General features: G+C 52.5%; 1 protein-coding gene across 6 annotated transcripts in view; it reads left to right on the top strand.

The window, feature by feature from the left end:
• The window catches only part of NSD3 (nuclear receptor binding SET domain protein 3), a 223786-nt gene that overhangs the window by 188864 nt on the left and 12368 nt on the right, over window positions 1-22554 (top strand). For all 6 annotated transcript variants that reach the window (XM_075346392.1, XM_075346391.1, XM_075346390.1 and 3 more), the window contains one exon: window positions 8789-8895. In XM_075346392.1, coding sequence (XP_075202507.1) covers window positions 8789-8895 — 107 coding nt within the window. The remainder of the gene's footprint in view (window positions 1-8788; window positions 8896-22554) is intronic.

Here is a 22554-nt window from a genome sequence, read left to right as displayed (position 1 = left end):
CAGCAATGGGGAGTATATGAGCAGCAATGGGGAGTATATGAGCAGCAATGGGGAGTATATGAGCAGCCTGGGGAGTATATGAGCAGCAATGGGGAGTATATGAGCAGCCTAGGGAGTATATGAGCAGCCTGGGGAGTATATGAGCAGGCTGGGGAGTATATGAGCAGGCTGGGGAGTATATGAGCAGGCTGGGGAGTATATGAGCAGGCTGGGGAGTATATGAGCAGGCTGGGGAGTATATGAGCAGCAATAGGGAGTATATGAGCAGCAATGGGGAGTATATGAGCAGCAATGGGAGTATATGAGCAGCAATGGGGAGTATATGAGCAGCCTGGGGAGTATATGAGCAGCAATGGGGAGTATATGAGCAGGATGGGGAGTATATGAGCAGGACATTACCCCCATAACAGTGTCAGCAGCACATCCTCACCCCATAACAGTGTGTCATGACCACATTTTTTGCTTAAAATTTTATTTTCCCATTTTCCTCCTCTAAAATCAGGGTGCGTCCTATAGTTCGGTGCGTCTTATAGTCCGAAAAATACGGTACTGTTATAATAGTCTATATGTTTGCATCCCGGTAATACTCCTGTGCATATGGCTTCTAAGTAACAATTCTTGCTGTTCAAATTCACATGATTGAATGTATCTTTTGGACTATATGTCTATCTGTTAAGTAATAGTTGTCAATAAAATGATTTACAAAAAGATGGGCTGAACAAAATTGTTGGCACCCCCAACGTAATATTTGGTTGCACACCTTTTGGAATAAATAACTGCAATCAGTCGCTTCCTATATCTCTTTACAAACTTTTACATCTCTCCATTGGAATTTTGGACTCTTCTTTATAAACTGCTCCAGGTCTCTCATATTTGGAGGCGTCTTTCTTCGGCGCTCCATTGGGAGACCCAGACGATTGGGTGTATAGCTACTGCCTCCGGAGGCCACACAAAGCATTACACTAAAAAGTGTAAGGCCCCTCCCCTTCTGGCTATACACCCCCAGTGGGATCACTGGCTCACCAGTTTTCAAGCTTTGTGCGAAGGAGGCACACATCCATGCAATAGCTCCACTGTTTAGTCAGCAGTAGCTGCTGACTATATCGGATGGAAGAAAAGTGGGCCCATATGGGGCCCCCAGCATGCTCCCTTCTCACCCCACTTGTGGTTTGTAAGGTTGAGGTACCTATTGCTGGTACGGAGGCTGGAGCCCACATGCTGTTTTCCTTCCCCATCCCCCTGAGGGGCTCTGAGGAAGTGGGATCTTACCGGCCCCAAAGCCCTGAGGCCGGGCTCCATCCACAGACCCATTGAACCTGCTGGATACGGAGCTGGGTACCGTTCAGGGACATGGCCCTGCACCATTCAGGTACTCTGTGTCCCCGTACACACAGGCACAGCACACTCCAGACTTGCTGGGAGTGCTAGTGCGCCGGGGACAGTAAAGGGTTACAGTCACTGCAGCCTAGCTGAGTGACTTTATGTATTGGGAACTACCGCGCCGGACGCTCCGGGAGCGGCGGCGCGGCTGGGACTTGTAGTGCGCCGGGGACTTAGCGCCGACCGCGCTTTTACGGCGGCGGCGCTTATAAATCCAGTCCCCGGCTTTTGCGGCCTAGCTCCGCTTCGTTCCCGCCCCCACCCTGTCAATCACGGTAGGGGAGAGACGCTGTACAATCGGCAGCGCCGAGGGCTGGAGCCTTATTTACATGCTCCAGCCCTCTCACTGGACACTGTGGGACGCCGGTTTCCCGCTCTGACTTGGGGCACGCCCACGGCCCGCCCCTACTCACACGAGCTGGAGAAGGACGCCGGCAGCCATTCCTGCAGGCCGAGCTGAGAGAACGGACTCTGGGCAACCAGGCACAGGACTGGGGCGACCACACACCCGCTTATAGGCGGGCGGTAAGCGGCACCTGAAGTGCTGACCGCACTAAATACCGCAGTTGTCCATTTGTATTTTATGCTTACACTGCATAGGTCGCTATTTTTGGCTATATGCCCTCTTAGATGGCGACACATCAGCAGCAGGAAAGCAGGGGTGCTAAGGCACAGGCTTTCTATGCTGCTTGTATCTGAGGCACAAAAAAGCCTCAGAGCAGGTTTTTTTCAGTGCTGCAGTGTTAATTTGTTTTGCACTGTATGATCGCTATTCTAGGCTATATTCCCCTAGATGGCTAGTCTACAGCAGCAGAAAAGCAGGGGTGCCATGGCACAGGCTTTCTATGCTGCTTGTATTGCATGTGCGGCAGTGTTCATTTGTACTTTATGCTTGTATGCTATACATTGCACTGTACGGTCGCCATTCTTGGCTCTATACTCCTAGATGGCTAGTCGGCAGCAGCATATAAGCAACACAGGCTTTCGATGCTGTTTTTACTGCATGTGATACTGTTCCACGGCACTGACCCCCATTGTGTGCAATGCTCCCCTGTAGCACTTGGTCAGCCGGGGTCTCTACTAGACGTGGCCAAAGGAACCACCTGTCAACCCTGTCCAAGGACAGGGACGGAGTTGCAGTTTCGGCTGATATATTGTCATGGGATAGAGACTTGCAGTCCAGACAGGCCATGCGCAATCTGGTTCATTGCTCCCTGGCCACCCTCATTTGGAAAAAAATCGGTGCTCCGGGGGGATCCCAGGAGGACTCTCTGTATGAGGAGGCAGACGTAGCTCATCAGGACTTTGATCCTGACACCGCTCTCAATCCGGATACACCGGATGGTGACGCCATAGGGAATGATCCTATAGCGTCCATCAATGGAATGTTGGATCTTTCTCCCTCAACTCCCCCAGCGAAGAGTCAGCCTCACAGCAGGAGAAGTCCCATTTCAGTAGCTCAAACGTATATTGAGTATTTTTCTGGCCACGCTGACTTCAGAGAAGCAGTCCAGGAACACCACGCTTACCAGATAAGCGTTTTCTCCAAACGTATTAAGGATACACGTTATCCCTTTCCCCCTGACGTGGTCAAGCGCTGGACCCAGGGTCCAAAGGTGGATTCTCCAATCTCCAGGCTTCCGGCTAGAGCCATAGTTGCAGTGGAGATGGGACTTCACTTAAAGATGCCATTGACAGACAGATGGACTCTGGTTGAATTCTGTCTATGAGGCTATCGGCGTGTCGGTTGCTCCGGCATTCACAGCCGTATGGGCACCCTAAGCTTTTCAGCTGTTCTTGCGCAGCTGGTCTTGAGCACATGTACATCTGTGTCGCAGGGGCGTCCGTAACCTCGCAATGTCTGCATTGCGACTTACCCTATTAATGCTGTCCTGGAAGGATAGTCGAGGTTTCGGTCCTTCCCAAGCTCGGGCAGGTCCCAATTGTCCTCGTCCAAAAGGGCAAAAAAGCCTCAGAGGGGCTCAGATTCCGGCCGGGCTCAATCACGCCCAAGGAAGCCAGCTGGAGGAACCGCTACCAAGGCGGTCTCCTCATGACTCTCAGCTCTCTCTCTCTCCGCATCCGCGGTTGATGGCAGACTCTCCCGCCTTTGGCGACATTTAGCTGCCACAGGTCACAGACCGGTGGGTGAGGGACATTGTTCTCACGTGCACAGGACAGAGTTCTGTTCTCGTCCTCCGACTCGATTCTTCAAAACCTCCCCACCGAGCCGATGCTCTTCTGCAGGCAGGAGGAGGGTAATCCCTGTTCCTCTTCAGGAACAAGACACGGTTTTACTCCAATCTAGTTGTGGTGCCAAAAAAGGATGGCTTTTTCCTTTCCGTTCTGGACCTAAACCTGCTCAACAAGCACGTGGAGGCCAGGCGGTTCCGGATGAAACCCTCCGCTCCGTCATTGCCTCAATGTCTCAAGGAAATTTCCTAGAATCAATAGACATCAGGATGCGTATCTCCACGTGCCGATTGCTCCAGAGCACCAGCGTTTGCTGCGTTTCGTTATTGAAGACGAGCATCTTCAGTTCGTAGCCCTGCCCTTCGGTCTGGCGACAGCCCCACGGGTTTTCACCAAGGTCATGGCGGCAGTGGTAGCAGTCTTGCACTCTCAGGGACACTCGGTGATCCCTTACTTGGAGGATCTACTTTTCAAGGCACCCTCTCTCAAGGCATGCCAACTCAGCCTGAATGTTACGCTGGAGACTCTCCAGACTTTCGGGTAGATCATCAATTTTGCAAAGTCAAATCTGTCACCGACGCAATCACTAACGTATCTTGGCATGGAGTTTCATACTCTATCAGCGATAGTGAAGCTTCCGCTGAACAAGCAGTGTTCACTACAGACAGGGGTGCAGTCTCTCCTTCAAGGCCAGTCGCACCCCTTAAGGCGCCTCATGCACTTCCTAGGGAAGATGGTGGCAGCCATGGAGGCAGTTCCCTTTGCGCAGTTTCATCTGCGCCCACTTCAATGGGACATTCTCCGCCAATGGGACGGGAAGTCAACGTCCCTAGACAGGAAAGTCTCCCTTTCCCAGGCGGCCAAGGACTCTCTGCAATGGTGGCTTCTTCCCACCTCTTTGTCTCAGGGAAGATCCTTCATACCCCCATCCTGGGCAGTGGTCACGACAGATGCGAGTCTGTCAGGGTGGGGAGCAGTTTTTTCTCCACCACAGGGCTCAGGGGACGTGGACTCAGCAGGAGTCCACCCTTCAGCCCAATGTTCTGGAAATCAGGGCAGTATATCTTGCCCTCCTAGCCTTTCAGCAGTGGCTGGAAGGAAGGTAGATCCGAGTCCAGTCGGACAACTCCACAGCGGTGGCATACATCAACCACCAAGGAGGGACACGCAGTCGGCAAGCCTTCCAGGAAGTCCGGCGGATTCTGATGTGGGTGGAGGACAGAGCATCCACCATATCCGCAGTTCACATCCCGGGCGTAGAAAACTGGGAAGCAGACTTCCTCAGTCGCCAGGGCATGGACGCAGGGGAATGGTCCCTTCACCCGGACGTGTTTCAGGAAATCTGTCGCCGCTGGGGGGTGCCGGACGTCGATCTAATGGCGTCTCGGCACAACAACAAAGTTCCGGCCTTCATGGCGCGGTCTCGCGATCAAAGAGCTCTAGCGGCAGACGCCCTAGTACAAGATTGGTCGCAGTTCCGGCTCCCTTATGTGTTTCCACCTCTGGCACTCTTACCCAGAGTGCTACGCAAGCTCAGGTCCGATTGCAGCCGCGTCATACTCGTCGCCCCAGACTGGCCGAGGAGGGCGTGGTATCCGGATCTGTGGCATCTCACGGTCGGCAAACCGTGGGCACTACCAGACCGACCAGACTTACTGTCCCAAGGGCCGTTTTTCCATCGGAATTCTGCGGCCCTGAACCTGACTGTGTGGCCATTGAATCCTGGATCCTAGCGTCTTCCGGATTATCCCAAGGGGTTGTGGCCACCATGAGGCAGGCTAGGAAGTCCACGTCTGCTAAGATCTACCATAGAACGTGGAAGATTTTCTTATCCTGGTGCTCTGCACAAGGAGTATCCCCCTGGCCATTCCAGTTACCTAATCTTCTTTCCTTCCTGCAAGCCGGGTTGGAAAAGGGCTTGTCGCTCGGCTCCCTTAAGGGACAAGTCTCAGCACTATCCGTGTTTGTTCAGAAGCGTCTAGCACGATTGTCTAAAGTGCGTACGTTCCTGCAGGGCGTTTGTCATATCGTCCCTCCGTACAGGCGGCCATTAGATCCATGGGCTCTAAACAGAGTACTAGTTGCTCTCCAGAAGCCGCCCTTCGAACCTCTGAAGGAGGTTTCCCTTTCACGACTATCACAGAAAGTGGCCTTTCTGGTAGCGATCACGTCTCTTCGGAGAGTGTCCGAGCTAGCAGCGCTGTCATCCAAAGCTCCCTTCCTGGTGTTCCACCAGGACAAGGTAGTGCTGCGCCCCATTCAGGAGTTTCTCCCTAGGGTGGTATCCTCTTTTCATCTTAATCAGGATATCTCCTTGCCTTCCTTTTATCCGTACCCAGTTCATCGGTATGAAAAGGATTTACATTTGTTAGATCTGGTGAGAGCACTCAGAATCTACATTTCCCGCACGGCACCCATGCGCCGCTCGGATGCACTCTTTGTCCTTGTCGCTGGTAAGCGCAAAGGGTCGCAGGCTTCCAAAGCCACCCTGGCTCGATGGATCAGAGAACCAATTCTTGAAGCCTACCGTTCTGCTGGGCTTCCGGTTCCATCAGGGCTGAAGGCCCATTCTACCAGAGCCGTGGGGGCGTCCTGGGCATTGCGACACCAGGCTACGGCTCAACAGGTGTGCCAGGCAGCTACCTGGTCGAGTCTGCACACTTTCACCAAACATTATCAGGTGCATACCTATGCTTCGGCGGACGCCAGCCTAGGTAGAAGAGTCCTGCAGGCGGCAGTTGCCTCCCCGTAGGGGAGGGCTGTCTTCGCAGCTCTAACATGAGGTATTCTTTACCCACCCAGGGACAGCTTTTGGACGTCCCAATCGTCTGGGTCTCCCAATGGAGCGCCGAAGAAGAAGGGAATTTTGTTACTTACCGTAAATTCCTTTTCTTCTAGCTCCTATTGGGAGACCCAGCACCCGCCCTGTTGTCCTTCGGGATTTTTGGTTGTTTTTCGGGTACACATGTTGTTCATGTTGAACGGTTTTCAGTTCTCCGACGTTACTTCGGAGTGAATTTGTTTAAACCAGTTCTTGGCTTTCCTCCTTCTTGCTTTTGCACTAAAACTGGTGAGCCAGTGATCCCACTGGGGGTGTATAGCCAGAAGGGGAGGGGCCTTACACTTTTTAGTGTAATGCTTTGTGTGGCCTCCGGAGGCAGTAGCTATACACCCAATCGTCTGGGTCTCCCAATAGGAGCTAGAAGAAAAGGAATTTACGGTAAGTAACAAAATTCCCTTCTTTCCCATCAGCAATTTCGAGATCTCTCGACAGGTGTCAATGGGATTTAGATCCGGACTCATCGCTGCCACTTCAGAACTCTCCAGCACTTTGTTTGCATCCATTTTTCGGGGCTTCTTGAAGTATGTTTGGTGTCATAGTCCAGCTGGAAGATTCATGACCTAGGACTCAAACCCAGCTTTCTGACACTGGGCACTACATTGCCACACAAAATCCTTTGGTAATCTTCACATTTCATGATGCCTTGCACATAGCCAAGGCCCCCAGTGACAGATGCAACAAAACAACCCCAAAACATCTCTGGATCTCCACCATATTTGACTGTAGGTTATGTGTTCTTTTCTTTGCAGGCCTCATTCCGTTTTCAGTATACAGTAGAATGATTTGCTTTATCAAAAAGCTCTATCTTGGTCTCATCTGTCCACAAGACACTTTCCCAGAAGGATTTTGGTGTACTCATGTACATTTTGGCAAACTGTATTGTAGCTTTTTTATGTCTCTGTATCAGCAGTGGTGTCCTCCTGGGTCTCCTACAATAGCGTTCCATTTCAATCAATTGTGGACTGATAGTTTGCGCTGACACTGATGCCCCCTGAGCCTGCAGGACAGCTTGAATTTCTGTGGAACTTGATTGGGGCTTTTCCACCATCCGGACTATCTTGCATTGCAACTTTTCATCAATTTTTCTCTGCCGTGCATGTCCAGGGAGATTAGCTACAGTGCCATTGGTTGTGAACTTCTTGATTTATGTTGCGCACCGTGGAGAAAGCAACATCAAGATCTCTGGAGATGGACTTGTAACCTTGAGATTGCTGATGTTTTTCAACAATTTTGTTTCTCAAGTCCTCAGACAGTTCTCTTCAACTCTTTCTGTTTTCCATGATTAGTGTGACAAACACAGACACACAATGCAAAGATTGAGTCAACTTCTCCCCTTTTTATCTGGTTTCAGGTGTGATTTCTATATGGCCCACTCCTGTTACTTGCCACAAGTGAGTTTGAACGAACATCACATGCTTGAAACCAAGTTGTTTACCCTTAGGGGTACTTTGCACGCTGCAACATCGCGAGCCGATTGTAGCGATGCCGAGCGTGATAGTACCCACCCCTGTCGCAGATGCGATCTCTTGTGATAGCTGCCGTAGCGAACATTATTGCTACGGCAGCTTCACACGCACTTACCTGCCCTGCGACGTCGCTCTGGCCGGCGACCCGCCTCCTTCCTAAGGGGGCAGGTCGTGTGGCATCACAGCGACGTCACATGGCAGGCGGCCAATAGAAGCGGAGGGGCGGACATGAGCAGGATGTAAACATCCCGCCCACCTCCTTCCTTCTTCATTGCAGGCGGGACGCAGGTAAGGAGATGTTCCTCGCTCCTGCGGCTTCATACACAGTGATGTGTGCTGCCACAGGAACGAGGAACAACATCGTACCTGTCGCTGCAGCGAAATTATGGAAATGACCGACACTACACAGATCACCGATTTTCGACGCTTTTGCGATCGTTTATAGGCGCATCTAGGCTTTACACGTTGCAACGTCGTTACCAGCGCCGGATGTGCGTCGCTTTCGATTTGACCCCGACGAGATCGCAGTAGCGATGTCGCAACGTGCAAAGTACCCCTTAGTGTTACAAAGGCCCATTTTTGGGGTTCTGTGTGAAATTATGTCCAATTTGCCTTTTCTCTCTTGTTTTTTTGTGTTTTTTTCCAATATGCAGAAAGGAAATAAACATGTATAACAAGTGTGTAATTACAATCAGTTTCCCAAAGAAATACTTCATTTTCTGGAACAATTTCAAGGGTGCCAACACTTTCTGCCGTGTCTGTATATGGCTATCAAGTTTAGTATGAATTAATTTTATACTTCTGGTTTCATTTATATATGATAAGTTAAAAAATTGTTTGAATTTACCCATTCATTATGTATAACGTTATGTGCATTGTTTTCTTTCTCATGTCATTTTGTTTGTAGGAGCGGAGTTAACATTTAACTACAACCTTGACTGTCTCGGGAATGGCCGGACAGAATGTCATTGTGGGGCGGAAAACTGCAGTGGCTTCTTGGGGGTACGACCTAAAGTAAGTACATCCATGGGGTTACTATTTACATGAAGGTGATAGAAACATGTTCAGCATTGTGTCTTTTTACGGTTGACCACAGATCGGTTTTAGGACTCATGCACCCAGCAGAGAACTATCACAATTGTCTACATTTTGGGGGAGGGGGTGTTTAGGTTCAGTCCCCACTCCTTTTGGGAACACAGTTAAGTAGATGATGGTGCAGATCGATTCGCAGGACCAATTCCAGCCACCAGGTGAGTAATTTGTGGCTGTCGGATGTGAGCCCTGCGATCTTCTTTTTACCTTCCAGCTCCTCTTTTGATTAGCCACACCGGTACAATGTCATAGTTGAGGCATGACACACATGTGACGTCGCACCAAATTGGCTTTCAAAATAAGCCACAGATTCCCAGAGGTAAGAGGTTATTCTGAGGGCTCCCGTCCGATGAACACAGAATACTGACTTGGCCGCTGAACTGGGTCCTGAAAATCGATTTCAACTATCCCTAACCCAACATGGAGTGTCCAGTTTTGGGCGATTCTCACATATACCCCACCTCCTTACAGCTCAAGAGTAAAAACTCACCAAATACTTAACGTCTGCATGTGGCCTAAAGTATTGCCTCCCTCCGGTCACCTTACTACATTCTTATATATTATATGTCCTTAACCCTTCCTCCTGAGGGCATTTTTAGTTTTTCTATTCTTTTTTAGAGATGGTCGGCCCCGGAGATGTTCAGGTTCGGCAAGTCCGAGCTTTCAAGTTGTTGTCCTCTACGTGTGTGCCGGGTAGCCGTTAACTCTGGTAAACTTACAGAGGTCACCTGAGGTGACAGCTGGACGACATGAACTGCGGTGACCTCACTGACATAACCGCAGGTCGCGTGGTGCATCAGCCAATCACAGCCATGCCATGCCAGTACTATTCTGATATTTTTCACGAATAACAAACCTAATGCAAGTCAAGGGGAACCTAAGCATTTTTCTTGTCATGACGAATACTGAAATAGTACTCGGTATTCAGTAAGCATTAACCGATCACGAATAGTTACTGTTCGCCTATCACTACAGACAACCCTTCGGCACCCTACCATTGTGTTAGGGGGAGGAGTAGTTGATGGCTGGACAGAGGGCACCGTCCCACATCTAACCACTCCACTTCTGTCAATCTGTGTTTTTCGGATTATAAGACGTACTTGTCCTCCCAAGAATTTGGCGAGGAAAATGAGTGGTGCGTCTTATAATCCGAATGTAGCTTACAGAGGGGTGGTGGAGCGGGGTCACAGCAGGCAGGGGAGTTGCTGCGGTAGTGCAATGTGCTGCGGGTGGTGAGACAGGGGCCACCAGTTTGAAAATGTTGGCGGTGTGGGCTTCAAATAATGGTGCCCAGAGTCGGCGCGTGCGCAGATTGCACTCCCAGTTCAAGATCTCATCTGTGCACGCGTCGACTCCGGCCCATTGATCTCCCTGCAGCGGACTTAAGGAAACTGGTGCCCGGGGGTGGCGCGTGTGCAGATGAGAACGTGGCTTGTCATTGAGTCGATAGCTTAATCTGCGCGCGCACCGACTCTGGGTGCCATTTCTTTGAAGCCTGCACCACTGACAGTTTCTGGATGTTCCTCCTGCCTCACAGCGCCCGCAGCGATCATCTGGGACACCCGCTGCACCGTCCGCAGCATCGCTCTGCCTCCTGTAACCCCGCTTCACCACCGCTGACGCTCCCCTCCGGTAAGACACCACCGGATTATAAGACGGACGCCATATTTTCTTATATCACTTTTTCTTTGTCGCTCCATTGGGAGACCCAGACAATTGGGTGTATAGCTTCTGCCTCCGGAGGCCACACAAAGTATTACACTTAAAAGTGTAAAGCCCCTCCCCTTCTGCCTATACACCCCCCGTGCATCACGGGCTCCTCAGTTTTTATGCTTTGTGCGAAGGAGGCTGACATCCACGCATAGCTCCACATCTTAGTCAGCAGCAGCTGCTGACTAGGTCGGATGGAAGAAAAGAGGGCCCATAACAGGGCCCCCAGCATGCTCCCTTCTCACCCCACTCTGGTCGGCGATGTTGTTAAGGTTGAGGTACCCATTGCGGGTACATAGGCAGGAGCCACATGCTGTTTTCCTTCCCCATCCCTTTCAGGGCTCTGGGTGAAGTGGGATCCTAATCGGTCTCCAGGCACTGGGACCGTGCTCCCTCCGCAGCCCCTGGGGATTCTGCTGGACTGGAGCTGAGTATCGTCAGGGACAAGGCCCTGCAACTGTGAGGTACTCTGTGTCCCCGTGGGGACCGCGTATGGATCGCTTGTGCCACACACACTGCAGCACTGCTGGGTGTGTTAGTGCGCCGGGGACTACCGCGCCGGCCGTGCTTATTTGCCGGCCGTGCTTATAACTTTAGTCCCCGGCTTTTGCGGCCTAGTTTCGCTTATTCCCGCCCACAGGCCTGCCAGTCAGGGGAAGGGCGGGACGCTGCACAGGACGGCAGTGCTGAGGGCTGGAGCATACCTAGTATCCTCCTCCCCCCTCACTCAGCACAGTGGGGCACTAGATTCCCGCACTTTTCAAGGGCACGCCCACGGCCCCCTCCTCTCCACAGAACGCCGGCAGCCATTCCTGTCAGCACTTCAGACCGGAGAGGACAACAGGGAGGCTCAGGCAGGGAATCTGATGATCACACAACCGCTTTGAGCGGTCGGTAAGCAGCACCTGTGGTGCTGGCCCCACTGAGTACCGAAGTGTATATATATATATAGGCTTATATGCTATACATTACACTGTATGGTCGCACTGTTGATTTTTGGCTATATACCCTCCTGGATTGTATCAGAGGAGACAACAGCATGTCGTCCGCAAAAAGCAAGGGTGACAAAGCACAGGCTTACTTTGCAACCTGTACCTCATGTGCGGCTATCCTACCGGCAGGTTCCACTGACCCGCATTGTGTGCAATGCTCGGCCCCTGTGGCTCTTACTCAGCCGGAGCCTCTGCTACTGGTGGCCCAGGTGGAACCACCTGCTACCACTGTCCAGGTGACAGGGACGGAGTTTGCAGTATTTGCTGACAAACTGTCTGAGAGTATGGATAAATGGTCTGCTAAGATACTAGAAGCCTTACAGTCCAGACTGGTGATTCAGGCCCCGGGCACTGTTCAATCAGTGGCCCAAGGCACCCCTCAATTGGAGCAGCAAAGTGCTCCTGGGGTGACCCACAGGTCCCAGGGTGAGGTCCCTGACACGGACCGCAGTCCCAGGCCGCCTAAGCGGGCTCGCTGGGAAATTCACTCGACTTCATCACACTGCTCAGGGTCTCAGCAAAGACTCTCTGGAAGATGAAGAGGAGGTAGCAGATCAGGATTCTGATCCTGAGATCGCGCTCAACCTAGATACACCTGAAGGTGACGCCATAGTGAATGATCTTATAGCGTCCATCAATCAGGTATTGGATATTTCTCCCCCAGCTCCTACAATGGAGGAGTCAGCTTCTCAGGAGAAATTCCGTTTCAGGTTTCCCAAGCGTACATTGAGTACGTTTCTGGATCACTCTGACTTCAGAGACGCAGTCCAGAAACACCGGGCTTGTCCAGATAAGCGTTTTTCCAAGCGCCTTAAGGATACACGTTATCCCTTCCCCCCTGACGTTGTCAAGGGCTGGGCTCAGTGTCCTAAGGTGGATCCTCCAATCTCCAGACTGGCGGCTAGATCCATAGTTGCAGTGGAAGATGGGGCTTCACTCAAAGATGCCACTGACAGACAGATGGAGCTATGGTTGAAATCCATCTATGAAGCTATCGGCGCGTCTTTTGCTCCAGCATTCGCAGCCGTATAGGCACTCCAAGCTATCTCAGCTTGTCATGCACAGATTACACGGTCACACGTTCATCTGCTCCGCAAGTGATGCCCTTAACCACTCAGGCGTCGGCGTTTGCGTCCTACGCCATTAATGCTGTCCTGGACTCTGCGAGCCGTACGGCGGTAGCATCCGCCAATTCGGTGGTAGTCCGCAGGGCCATGTGGCTACGTGAATGGAAGGCAGACTCTGCTTCCAAAAAGTTCTTAACCTGTTTGCCATTTTCTGGCGGCCGCCTGTTTGGCGAGGAATTGGATGAAATCATTAAACAATCCAAGGGAAAGGACTCATCCTTACCCCAGGCCAAACCAAACAGACCTCAACCACGAACGGTACAATCGAGGTTTCGGTCCTTTCGGACCGCGGGCAGGTCTCAATTCTCCTCGTCCAACAGGCCACAGAAGGGTCAGAGGAACTCCGATTCATGGCGGTCTAAGTCACGTCCTAAAAAGACCGCCGGAGGAACCGCTCCCAAAGCGGCCTCCTCATGACTTTCAGTCTCCTCACACCGCATCCTCGGTCGGTGGCAGGCTCGCCCGCTTTTGCGACACCTGGCTGCCACAAGTAAAAGACCGATGGGTGAGAGACATTCTATCTCACGGTTACAGGATAGAGTTCAGCTCTCGTCCTCCGACTCGATTCTTCAGAACATCTTCGCCCCCCGAGAGAGCCGATGCTCTTCTGCAGGCGGTGTGCACGCTGAACGCGGAAGGAGTGGTGATCCCTGTTCCTCTTCAGCAGCAGGGTCACGGTTTTTACTCCAACTTGTTCGTGGTGCCGAAAAAGGACGGATCCTTCCGTCCTGTTCTGGACCTCAAACTGCTCAACAAACATGTAAAAACCAGGCGGTTCCGGATGGAATCGCTCCGCTCCGTCATCGCCTCAATGTCCCAAGGAGATTTCCTAGCATCAATCGACATCAAAGATGCTTATCTCCAGGCCTGGCGACAGCCCCACGGGTCTTCACCAAGGTCATGGCAACAGTGGTAGCAGTCCTACACTCTCAAGGACACTCGGTGATCCCTTACTTAGACGATCTGCTTGTGAAGGCACCCCCTCAAGTGGCATGCCAACACAGCCTGAACATTGCTCTGGAGACTCTCCAGAGCTTCGGGTGGATCATCAATTTTCCAAAGTCAAATCTGACACCGGCCCAATCACTGACTTATCTTGGCATGGAGTTTCATACCCTCTCAGCGATAGTGAAACTTCCGCTGGACAAACAGCGTTCACTACAGACAGGGGTGCACTCTCTCCTTCAAGGCCAGTCACACCCCCTGAGGCGCCTCATGCACTTCCTAAGGAAGATGGTGGCAGCAATGGAGGCAGTTCCTTTTGCACAGTTTCATCTGCGTCCTCTTCAATGGGACATTCTCCGCAAATGGGACAGGAAGTCGACGTCCCTCGACAGAAACGTCTCCCTTTCGCGGGCAGCCAAGGCTTCCCTTCAGTGGTGGCTTCTCCCCACTTCTCTGTCGAAGGGGAAATCCTTCCTACCCCCATCCTGGGCGGTGGTCACGACGGACGCGAGCCTGTCAGGGTGGGGAGCGGTTTTTCTCCACCACAGGGCTCAGGGTACTTGGACTCAGACAGAGTCCTCCCTTCAGATCAATGTTCTGGAGATAAGGGCAGTGTATCTTGCCCTAAAGGCGTTCCAGCCGTGGCTGGAAGGCAAGCAGATCCGAATTCAGTCGGACAACTCAACAGCGGTGGCATACATCAACCATCAAGGCGGCACACGCAGTCGGCAAGCCTTCCAGGAAGTCCGGCGGATTCTGCTGTGGGTGGAAGCCACAGCCTCCACCATATCCGCAGTTCACATCCCGGGCGTAGAAAACTGGGAAGCAGACTTTCTCAGTCGTCAGGGCATGGACGCAGGGGAATGGTCCCTTCACCCGGACGTGTTTCAGGAGATCTGTTGCCGCTGGGGGATGCCGGACGTCGACCTAATGGCGTCCCGGCACAACAACAAGGTCCCGACATTTATGGCGCGGCCTCAAGATCACAGAGCTCTGGCGGCAGACGCCTTAGTTCAGGATTGGTCGCAGTTTCAACTCCCTTATGTGTTTCCTCCTCTGGCACTGTTGCCCAGAGTGTTACGCAAGATCAGGTCCGATTGCCGCCGCGCCATCCTCGTCGCTCCAGACTGGCCGAGGAGGTCGTGGTACCCGGATCTGTGGCATCTCACGGTGGGCCAACCGTGGGCACTGCCAGACCGACCAGACTTGCTGTCTCAAGGGCCGTTTTTCCATCTGAATTCTGCGGCCCTCAACCTGACTGTGTGGCCATTGAGTCCTGGATCCTAGCGTCATCAGGGTTATCTCAAGAGGTCATTGCCACTATGAGACAGGCTAGGAAACCAACGTCCGCCAAGATCTACCACAGGTCGTGGAGGATATTCCTATCTTGGTGCTCTGCTCAGGGTTTTTCTCCCTGGCCATTTGCCTTACCCACTTTTCTGTCATTCCTTCATTCCGGACTGGAAAAGGGTTTGTCGCTCGGCTCTCTTAAGGGACAGGTTTCAGCGCTCTCTGTATTTTTTTCAGAAGCGCCTAGCCAGACTTCCACAGGTACGCACGTTCCTGCAGGGGGTTTGTCATATAGTCCCTCCTTACAAGCGCCCGTTAGAACCCTGGGATCTGAACAGGGTGCTGATGGCTCTTCAGAAATCACCGTTCGAGCCAATGAAGGATATTTCTCTTTCACGCCTTTCGCAGAAAGTGGTTTTCCTAGTAGCAGTCACTTCACTTCGGAGAGTGTCCGAGCTGGCAGCGCTGTCATACAAAGCTCCTTTCCTGGTTTTCACCAGGACAAGGTGGTTCTGCGTCCGGTTCCGGAATTTCTCCCTAAGGTGGTATCCCCCTTTCATCTCAATCGGGATATCTCCTTACCCTCTTTTTGTCCTCATCCAGTTCACCAATGTGAAAAGGATTTGCACTTGTTAGATCTGGTGAGAGCACTCAGACTATACATTTCTCGTACGGCGCCCCTGCGCCGCTCGGATGCACTCTTTGTCCTTGTCGCTGGCCAGCGTAAAGGGTCACAGGCTTCCAAATCAACCCTGGCTCGGTGGATCAAGGAACCAATTATCGAAGCTTACCGATCGTCGGGGCTTCCGGTTCCCTCAGGGCTGAAGGCCCATTCTACTAGGGCCGTGGGTGCGTCCTGGGCTTTGCGGCACCAGGCTACGGCTCAGCAGGTGTGTCAGGCGGCTACCTGGTCGAGCCTGCACACTTTCACGAAACACTATCAGGTGCATACCTATGCTCGGCAGATGCCAGCCTAGGTAGGCGAGTCCTTCAGGCGGCGGTTGCCCACCTGTAGGTAGGGGCCGTTTTACGGCTCTATTACGAGGTATTATTTTACCCACCCAGGGACTGCTTTTGGACGTCCCAATTGTCTGGGTCTCCCAATGGAGCGACAAAGAAGAAGGGAATTTCTTCGGCGCTCCATTGGGAGACCCAGACGATTGGGTGTATAGCTACTGCCTCCGGAGGCCACACAAAGCATTACACTAAAAAGTGTAAGGCCCCTCCCCTTCTGGCTATACACCCCCAGTGGGATCACTGGCTCACCAGTTTTCTGCTTTGTGCGAAGGAGGTCAGACATCCACGCATAGCTCCACTGTTTAGTCAGCAGTAGCTGCTGACTATATCGGATGGAAGAAAAGAGGGCCCATACTAGGGCCCCCAGCATGCTCCCTTCTCACCCCGCTTGTGGTTTGTAAGGTTGAGGTACCTATTGCTGGTACGGCGGCTGGAGCCCACATGCTGTTTTCCTTCCACATCCCCCTGAGGGGCTCTGAGGAAGTGGGATCTTACCGGCCCCAAAGCCCTGAGGCCGGGCTCCATCCACAGACCCATAGAACCTGCTGGATACGGAGCTGGGTACCGTTCAGGGACATGGCCCTGCACCATTCAGGTACTCTGTGTCCCCGTACACACAGGCACAGCACACTCCAGACTTGCTGGGTGTGCTAGTGCGCCGGGGACAGTAAAGGGTTACAGTCACTACAGCCTAGCTGAGTGACTTTATGTATGGGGAACTACCGCGCCGGACGCTCCGGGAGCGGCGGCGCGGCTGGGACTTGTAGTGCGCCGGGGACTTAGCGCCGACCGCGCTTTTACGGCGGCGGCGCTTATAAATCCAGTCCCCGGCTTTTGCGGCCTAGCTCCGCTTCGTTCCCGCCCCCACCCTGTCAATCAGGGTAGGGGAGAGACGCTGTACAATCAGCAGCGCCGAGGGCTGGAGCCTTATTTACATGCTCCAGCCCTCTCACTGGACACTGTGGGACGCCAGTTTTCCGCTCTGACTTGGGGGCACGCCCACGGCCCGCCCCTACTCACACGAGCTGGAGAAGGACGCCGGCAGCCATTCCTGCAGTCCGAGCTGAGAGATCGGACTCTGGGCGACCAGGCACAGGACTAGGGCGACCACACACCCGCTTATAGGCGGGCGGTAAGCGGCACCTGAGGTGCTGACCCCACTAAATACCGCAGTTGTCCATTTGTATTTTTATGCTTACACTGCATAGGTCGCTATTTTTGGCTATATGCCCTCTTAGATGGCGACACATCAGCAGCAGGAAAGCAGGGGTGCTAAGGCACAGGCTTTCTATGCTGCTTGTATGGCATGTACTGAAGTGTTCATGTGTATTTATGCTTGTATGCTATACACTGCACTGTACGGTCGCTAGTCTGGGCTATTTTCGCCTAGAATGACTAGACTACAGCAGCAGAAAAGCAGGGGTGCTGAGGCACAGGTTTTTTCTATGCTGCTTGTATTGCAGGGGTTGCAGTGTTCATTTGTACTTATGCTTGTATGCTATACATTGCACTGTATGGTCGATATTCTGGGCTATATTCCCCTAGATGGCTAGTCTACAGCAGCAGAAAAGCAGGGGTGCCAAGGCACAGGCTTTCTATGCTGCTTGTATTGCATGTGCTGCAGTGTTCATTGTACTTTATGCTTGTATGCTATACATTGCATTGTACGGTCGCCATTCTTGGCTCTATGTCCTAGATGGCTAGTCGGCAGCAGCATATAAGCAACTCGGGCTTTCGATGCTGTTTTTACTGCATGTGATACTGTTCCACGGCACTGAACCCCATTGTGTGCAATGCTCCCCCGGGAGCACTTGGTCAGCCGGGGTCTCTACTAGACGTGGCCAAAGGAACCACCTGTCAACCCTGTCCAAGGACAGGGATGGAGTTGCAATGGGATAGAGACTTGCAGTCCGGACAGGCCATGGGCAATCTGGATCATTGCTCCCTGGCCACCCTCATTGGGAATAAAATCGGTGCTCCGGGGGGGGTCCCAGGAGGCTCTCTGTATGATAAGGCAGACGTAGCTGATCAGGACTTTGATCCTGACAACGCTCTCAATCCGGATACACCGGATGGTGACGCCATAAGGAATGATCCTATAGCGTCCATCAATGGAATGTTGGATCTTTCTCCCTCAGCTCCCCCAGCGGAGGAGTCAGCTTCACAGCAGGAGAAGTCCCATTTCAGTAGCTCAAACGTAGATTGAGTATTTTTCTGGCCACGCTGACTTCAGAGAAGCAGTCCAGGAACACCACGCTTACCAGATAAGCGTTTTCTCCAAACGTATTAAGGATACACGTTATCCTTTTCCCCCTGACGTGGTCAAGCGTGGGACCCAGGGTCCAAAGGTGGATTCTCCAATCTCCAGGCTTGCGGCTAGAGCTATAGTTGCAGTGGAGATGGGACTTCACTTAAAGATGCCAGACAGATGGACTCTGGTTGAAATCTGTCTATGAGGCTATCGGCGTGTCGGTTGCTCCGGCATTTACAGCCGTATGGGCACCCTAAGCTTTTCAGCTGTTCTTGCACAGCTGGTCTTGAGCATATGTACATTTGTGCCGCAGGGGCGTCCGTAACCTCGCAATGTCTGCATTGCGACTTACCCTATTAATGCTGTCCTGGAAGGACAGTCGAGGTTTCGGTCCTTCCCAAGCTCGGGCAGGTCCCAATTGTCCTCGTCCAAAAGAGCTGAAAAGCCTCAGAGGGGCTCAGTTTCCGGGGGCTCAATCACGCCCAAGGAAGGCAGCCGGAGGAACCGCTACCAAGGCGGTCTCCTCATGACTCTCAGCTCTCTCATCTCTCCGCATCCGCGGTTGATGGCAGACTCGCTCGCCTTTGCGACATTTAGCTGCCACAGGTCACAGACCGGTGGGTGAGGGACATTGTGCCCACGTGCACAGGACAGGGTTCTGTTCTCGTCCTCCGACTCGATTCTTCAGAACGTCCCCACCTCCCCACCGAGCCGATGCTCTTCTGCAGGCAGAAGGAGTGGTAATCCCTGTTCCTCTTCAGGAACAAGACACGGTTTTCCTCCAATCTGGTTGTGGTGCCAAAAAAGGATGGCTCTTTCCGTTCCGTTCTGGACCTAAAACTGCTCAACAAGCACGTGGAGGCCAGGCGGTTCCGGATGAAACCCTCCGCTCAGTCATTGCCTCAATGTCTCAAGGATATTTCCTAGCATCAATAGACATCAAAGATGCTTATCTCCACGTGCCGATTGCTACAGAGCACCAATGTTTTCTACGTTTCGTGATGGGAGACGACCATCTTCAGTTCGTAGCTCTGCCATTCGGTCTGGCGACAGCCCCACGGGTGTTCACCAAGGTCATGGCGGCAGTGGTAGCAGTCTTGCACTCACAGGGACACTCTGTGATCCCTTACTTGGACGATCTACTTGTCAAGGCACCCTCTCAAGAGGCATGCCAACTCAGCCTGAATGTTGCGCTGGAGACTCTCCAGACGTTCGGGTGGATCATCGACTTCTCAAAGTCAAACCTGTCACCGACCCAATCACTAACGTATCTTGGCATGGTGTTTCATACCCTCTCAGCGCTAGTGAAGCTTCCGCTGGACAAGCAGCGGTCACTACAGACTGGGGTGCAGACTCTCCGTCAAGGTCAGTCGCACTCCTTAAGACGCCTCATGCACTTCCTCGGGAAGTTGGTGGCGGCAATGGAGGCGGTTCCGTTTGCGCAGTTTCATCTGCGTCCTCTTATTGGGACATTCTCCGCCAATGGGACGGGAAGTCAACATCCCTGAACAGGAAAGTATCCTTTTCACAGAAGGACTCTCTGCAATGGTGGCTTCTTCCCACCTCATTATCACAGGGAAGATCCTTCCTACCACCGTCTTGGGCGGTAGTCACGACAGACGCGAGTCTGTCAGGGTGGGGAGCAGTTTTTCTCCACCACAGGGCTCAGGGTACGTGGACTCAGCAGGAGTCCACCCTTCAGATCCATGTTCTGGAAATCAGAGCAGTGTATCTTGCCCTACTAGCCTTCCAGCAGTGGCTGGAAGGAAAGCAGATCCGACTTCAGTCGGACAACTCCACAGCGGTGGCATACATCAATCACCAAGGAGGGACACGCAGTCGGCAAGCCTTCCAGGAAGTCCGGCGGATTCTGATGTGGGTGGAAGCCACGGCCTCCACCGTATCCGCAGTTCACATCCCCGGCGTAGAAAACTGGGAAGCAGACTTCCTCAGCCGCCAGGGCATGGACGCAGGGGAATGGTCCCTTCACCCGGACGTGTTTCAGGAAATCTGTAGCCGCTGGGGAAGGCCGGACGTCGACTTAATGGCGTCCAGGCACAACAACAAGGTCCCAACCTTCATAGCACGGTCTCGCGATCACAGAGCTCTGGCGGCAGACGCCTTAGTGCAAGATTGGTCGCAGTTCCGGCTCCCTTATGTGTTTCCACCTCTGGCACTCTTGTCCAGAGTGCTACGCAAGATCAGATCCGACTGCAGCCGCGTCATACTCGTCGCCCCAGACTGGCCACGGAGGGCGTGGTATCCGGATCTGTGGCATCTCACGGTCAGCCAACCGTCGGCACTACCAGACCGACCAGACTTACTGTCCCAAGGGCCGTTTTTCCATCGGAATTCTGCGGCCTTGAACCTGACTGTGTGGCCATTGAGTCCTGGATCCTAGGGTCTTCAGGATTATCCCAAGGGGTCGTTGCCACCATGAGACAGGCTAGGAAGCCCACGTCCGCTAAGATCTACCACAGAACGTGGAGCATATTCTTATCCTGGTGCTCTGCTCAGGGAGTGTCTCCCTGGCCTTTTGCATTGCCTACCTTTCTTTCTTTCCTGCAATCTGGGTTAGAAAAAGGTTTGTCGCTCGGCTCCCTTAAAGGGCAAGTCTCGGCGCTATCCGTCTTTTTTCAAAAGCGTCTAGCACGACTTCCTAAGGTGCGCACGTTCCGGCAGGGGGTTTGTCATATTGTACCCCCGTACAAGCGGCCGTTAGATCCATGGGATCTGAACAGGGTACTAGTTGCCCTCCAGAAGCCGCCCTTCGAGCCTCTGAGGGAGGTTTCACTTTCTAGACTATCACAGAAAGTGGCTTTTCTGGTAGCGATCACATCTCTTCGGAGAGTGTCTGAGCTAGCAGCGCTGTCATCCAAGGCTCCTTTCCTGGTCTTCCACCAGGACAAGGTAGTGCTGCGCCCCATTCAGGAGTTTCTCCCGAAGGTGGTATCCTCTTTTCATCTTAATCAGGATATCTCTTTGCCTTCTTTTTGTCCTCATGCAGTTCATCGGTATGAGAAGAATTTACATTTGTTAGATCTGGTGAGAGCACTCAGAATCTACATTTCCCGCACGGCGCCCCTGCGCCGCTCCGATGCACTCTTTGTCCTTGTCGCTGGTAAGCGCAAAGGGTCGCAGGCTTCCAAAGCCACCCTGGCTCGATGGATCAAAGAACCAATTCTTGAAGCCTACCGTTCTGCTGGGCTTCCGGTTCCATCAGGGCTGAAGGCCCATTCTACCAGAGCCGTGGGTTCGTCCTGGGCATTGCGACACCAGGCTACGGCTCAACAGGTGTGCCAGGCAGCTACCTGGTCGAGTCTGCACACTTTCACCAAACATTATCAGGTGCATACCTATGCTTCGGCGGACGCCAGCCTAGGTAGAAGAGTCTTGCAGGCGGCAGTTGCCTCCCCGTAGGGGAGGGCTGTCTTCGCAGCTCTAACATAAGGTATTTCTTTACCCACCCAGGGACAGCTTTTGGACGTCCCAATCGTCTGGGTCTCCCAATGGAGCGCCGAAGAAGAAGGGAATTTTGTTACTTACCGTAAATTCCTTTTCTTCTAGCTCCTATTGGGAGACCCAGCACCCGCCCTGTTGTCCTTCCGGATTTTTGGGTTTTTTCGGGTACACATGTTGTTCATGTTGAACGGTTTTTCAGTTCTCCGATGTTACTCGGAGTGAATTTGTTTAACCAAGTTATTGGCTTTCCTCCTTCTTGCTTTTGCACTAAAACTGGTGAGCCAGTGATCCCACTGGGGGTGTATAGCCAGAAGGGGAGGGGCCTTACACTTTTTAGTGTAATGCTTTGTGTGGCCTCCGGAGGCAGTAGCTATACACCCAATCGTCTGGGTCTCCCAATAGGAGCTAGAAGAAAAGGAATTTACGGTAAGTAACAAAATTCCCTTCTTTGTTTACTTACCGTAAATTCCTTTTCTTCTAGCTCCAATTGGGAGACCCAGCACCCGCCCCTGTTCCCTTCGGGCTGTTGTTCTTTGGGTACACATGTTGTTCATGTTGAATGGTTTCAGTTCTCCGAAATTCCTTCGGATTGAATTTACTTTAAACCAATTTATAATTTTTCCTCCTTCTTGCTTTTGCACCAAAACTGAGGAGCCCGTGATGCACGGGGGGTGTATAGGCAGAGGGGAGGGGCTTTACACTTTTAAGTGTAATACTTTGTGTGGCAGAAGCTATACACCCAATTGTCTGGGTCTCCCAATTGGAGCTAGAAGAAAAGGAATTTACG

Source organism: Anomaloglossus baeobatrachus, chromosome 4 (genome assembly GCF_048569485.1).
Source record: "Anomaloglossus baeobatrachus isolate aAnoBae1 chromosome 4, aAnoBae1.hap1, whole genome shotgun sequence".
Lineage (NCBI taxonomy): Eukaryota > Metazoa > Chordata > Amphibia > Anura > Aromobatidae > Anomaloglossus > Anomaloglossus baeobatrachus.
Note: the sequence above shows the minus strand (reverse complement) of the source record. Positions and strands in the feature narration are given on the sequence as shown.